Source organism: Zophobas morio, unplaced genomic scaffold (genome assembly GCF_036711695.1).
Source record: "Zophobas morio isolate AGI-343-1 ecotype UQ-CSIRO unplaced genomic scaffold, CSIRO_AGI_Zmor_V1 ptg000030l, whole genome shotgun sequence".
Classification (NCBI taxonomy): domain Eukaryota; kingdom Metazoa; phylum Arthropoda; class Insecta; order Coleoptera; family Tenebrionidae; genus Zophobas; species Zophobas morio.
Window position 1 is genome coordinate 15,107,630 of NW_026972135.1, and position 2,769 is coordinate 15,110,398.

The following is a 2,769-nucleotide window of genomic DNA, read 5'->3' on the forward strand; positions in this document are numbered from 1 at the left end:
CTAAACGTTCTAATTTTTCAAAAACTAATAGCTGCACTATTTAGGCTCTAGATGGTTAACACTCATAGTTAAATTTCGATTTAGAAACACGTTTATGGAGCGATTTTAGGTCGATCATACGTTTTGCAGTATGACATTCGCGCTCACGATATAATAATACTGCTTTAACTTCCCGAGCGTAAGGTAATTAATTTATAAAAATTTTTTTTAACTCAATCACGAAAGAAGAAAAATGTTTTTTACAAATTGAATTGCTTTTGATTAGTTCTATTACTAGTTAAAATTAATGTACTTTTTTCTGTAACACGTTATATCTTCATTTGAACTCATTTTCATGAAAATTTCACAGACTCAACACTAATATGGAATATGGCGGAAAATGTTTGACAGATATTGCAAGTATCCGTAACTACATCTGTTCTGGCTACTTGGCAGTTGATTCTTTCGGGGAGCGATCTAAAAAGAAAAATAGGAAAAAAGAATAAACACCATCATTAAGCGATAAAGCCATTGATGTGGTCAGGGAATAAGTGTCCAAAATTGGTAAATACTTGTGGAGGAACTGCATGGGACACATAATTGGGCTTGAAAATTTTAATGTGTGATCAGAGTTTCAAGAATTTATTATTCATGTGATATGACATATGAGGCTAGCGACATTTTTGAAAAACATTTGATAACACTGTAAGTAGCGATTTCGATTAGTGTTTAAGTGATTTATTTAATTTTTGTAGATAAATATTCATCTCTGGATAACACTGTTGTGAGAGACATGTGGGCTTTTTATTGTTGTAATTACACAACGGTAAATATACTATTTCAAAAAAAAGTGCAAACTGACGTCATTACTTTTAACATTAATTACATCTTACAAGAGATTTAGAATCAAGACAGATACAATGCAGTAAGTACGTAGTAATATCTATCGTCATTTTTACTCCAAATAAGAACAAAAAAAGCAGGCCTTAAAATGAAAAAAATTTTACCTGATATGAAAAAGATATCTAATAAGTAGGTATATGTTTGTTTTTTTCTTAATGCTTATTTTGCGGTAATTTTTTATCAAAAATATAAAATAACAATCATAAAATCGTGGATTCAATCCAAACACTCAAAATTTAATTATAAAGGTAAACAACTATTTCCAAATCAGTAAAATAAGTTGTAATGCATTTTTCATGTAGCCAAGGTTATAAAAGAACAAGCCCATTCGATGTAACCAGTTATTGACGTATTGCTGTCGTCGTCGCCAGACAATGTTTAAAGTAGGAGAATGCACAGTAGAAAAAATTTTGCAATCATTTGATAAAAATAAAGAAGGAATAGACGAGGATATTGTAAATTTGCAAAAATGGATGGACGATCAACCACATCTGCCAGAAACTTTAGGTAAATACTTAGTAAATTTAAAATGATGTGCAAATTCCATAATTCAGAAATTTTCAGATAAAAGGAGCACCATGAACTTTTTAATTCTCAATAAATTTAGCATAGAGAAAACGAAACAAAAAATAGACACTTATTATACAGTTAGAACCAAACTGGATGATGTTTATCAACACATAAATCCAAAACTTCCACATATGACGGAATTTAGAAACATAATGTAAGAATAACTATCTACAAACATTATTTTGCATTATTGTTTTTAGATATTTTGTTCCACATCCTCAGCTGTTAGATTTTCGTAGAGTATTTTTTTGCAAAATACGTAACGCAGATTTGGCAGAGAAGCTCGACCCATGTAATATGTTACGTTGTATGGTAAATGTCCACGAAATGAGAATGAGGGAAGATGTCATGTACGGAGAAATATTTGTTGTTGACTGCTATAATGTTCCTCTATCGTACTACCTAAAACTGAACCCCACAATTATTTTTAAATGTATGGCAGTTATTTATGGGGTACTCCTCCACGCTTGTTAGAAAGAAATTTTGATTTTTTCATTGTAGAAAGTTTTTCTTTTCGACTCAAAGCATTTTATGTGGTTAATTTCCCCTCTTTTGGAGAAAAAGTGATGGCAATAGCGAAGAAAATAATAAAACCTAAAGTGTTTGAAAGGGTTAGTGAGTAGGTGCAAAAATTGTCAAAAATTTGGTGATGTTTGTTTTTTAAGATTCATTTCTTTTCGGACCATAGTATACTAAAACAAGAATTCTCTGAAGACTTTCTGCCTGAGGATTTTGGCGGTAAGGGCCCTTGTCTTGAAAATCTACAAGGTATACCAACTTTTTGTTTAGTGTTCTTGCTTTTGAAGCTTAAGTTTGAATTCTTAAGAATTTTTATTTTAGAAATGTTGGAGTGTGAATATAAAAGTCACCAAAATTTGTTCGATAGATTGGACAAACTTAAAGTGGATGGAGGTTTACGACCGCAGAAACTGGAAAATAATGAACTGTTTGGCTTTTATGGTAACTTCAAACAACTTAATATAGATTAGTACGTGAAACATGATTGTGATTGTATTAACAAAATAAAAGAAAAGTTTAGATGAACTTCAATAGTTCTTGAAATAAATCAGGCAATAAAAAAATAGTCTAAGGTTATTTCGTGCTCTACGGGTCACACAACATCGAGAAAACATGAAAGTGGCCATTCGTAGGACGGACAATATTACAATACTCCCTTAGCTTACGCTTGAGCAGTAAAAATGAAATAAAGCAGGTCAAAACTCAAATATTCCTGGTGCAACTCAACTATATCACTTTTGTTTTGAGATTAAACTCCAAAACAAAAATCACGTAAGTTATATGGTGACTTTATAAATC

General features: G+C 31.1%; 1 protein-coding gene across 1 annotated transcript; it reads left to right on the forward strand.

Moving 5' to 3' along the window:
- The first annotated feature begins 1,065 nt into the window (after positions 1-1,065).
- Positions 1,066-2,496, forward strand: LOC135138338 (retinol-binding protein pinta-like). Its single transcript, XM_064068292.1, has 6 exons — positions 1,066-1,130; positions 1,185-1,389; positions 1,447-1,606; positions 1,653-2,063; positions 2,118-2,220; positions 2,293-2,496. The coding sequence occupies exons 2-4, from the start codon at positions 1,257-1,259 to the stop codon at positions 1,924-1,926; spliced, it is 567 nt and encodes a 188-aa protein (XP_063924362.1). The 5' UTR covers positions 1,066-1,130; positions 1,185-1,256; the 3' UTR covers positions 1,927-2,063; positions 2,118-2,220; positions 2,293-2,496.
- The last annotated feature ends 273 nt before the right edge of the window (positions 2,497-2,769 follow it).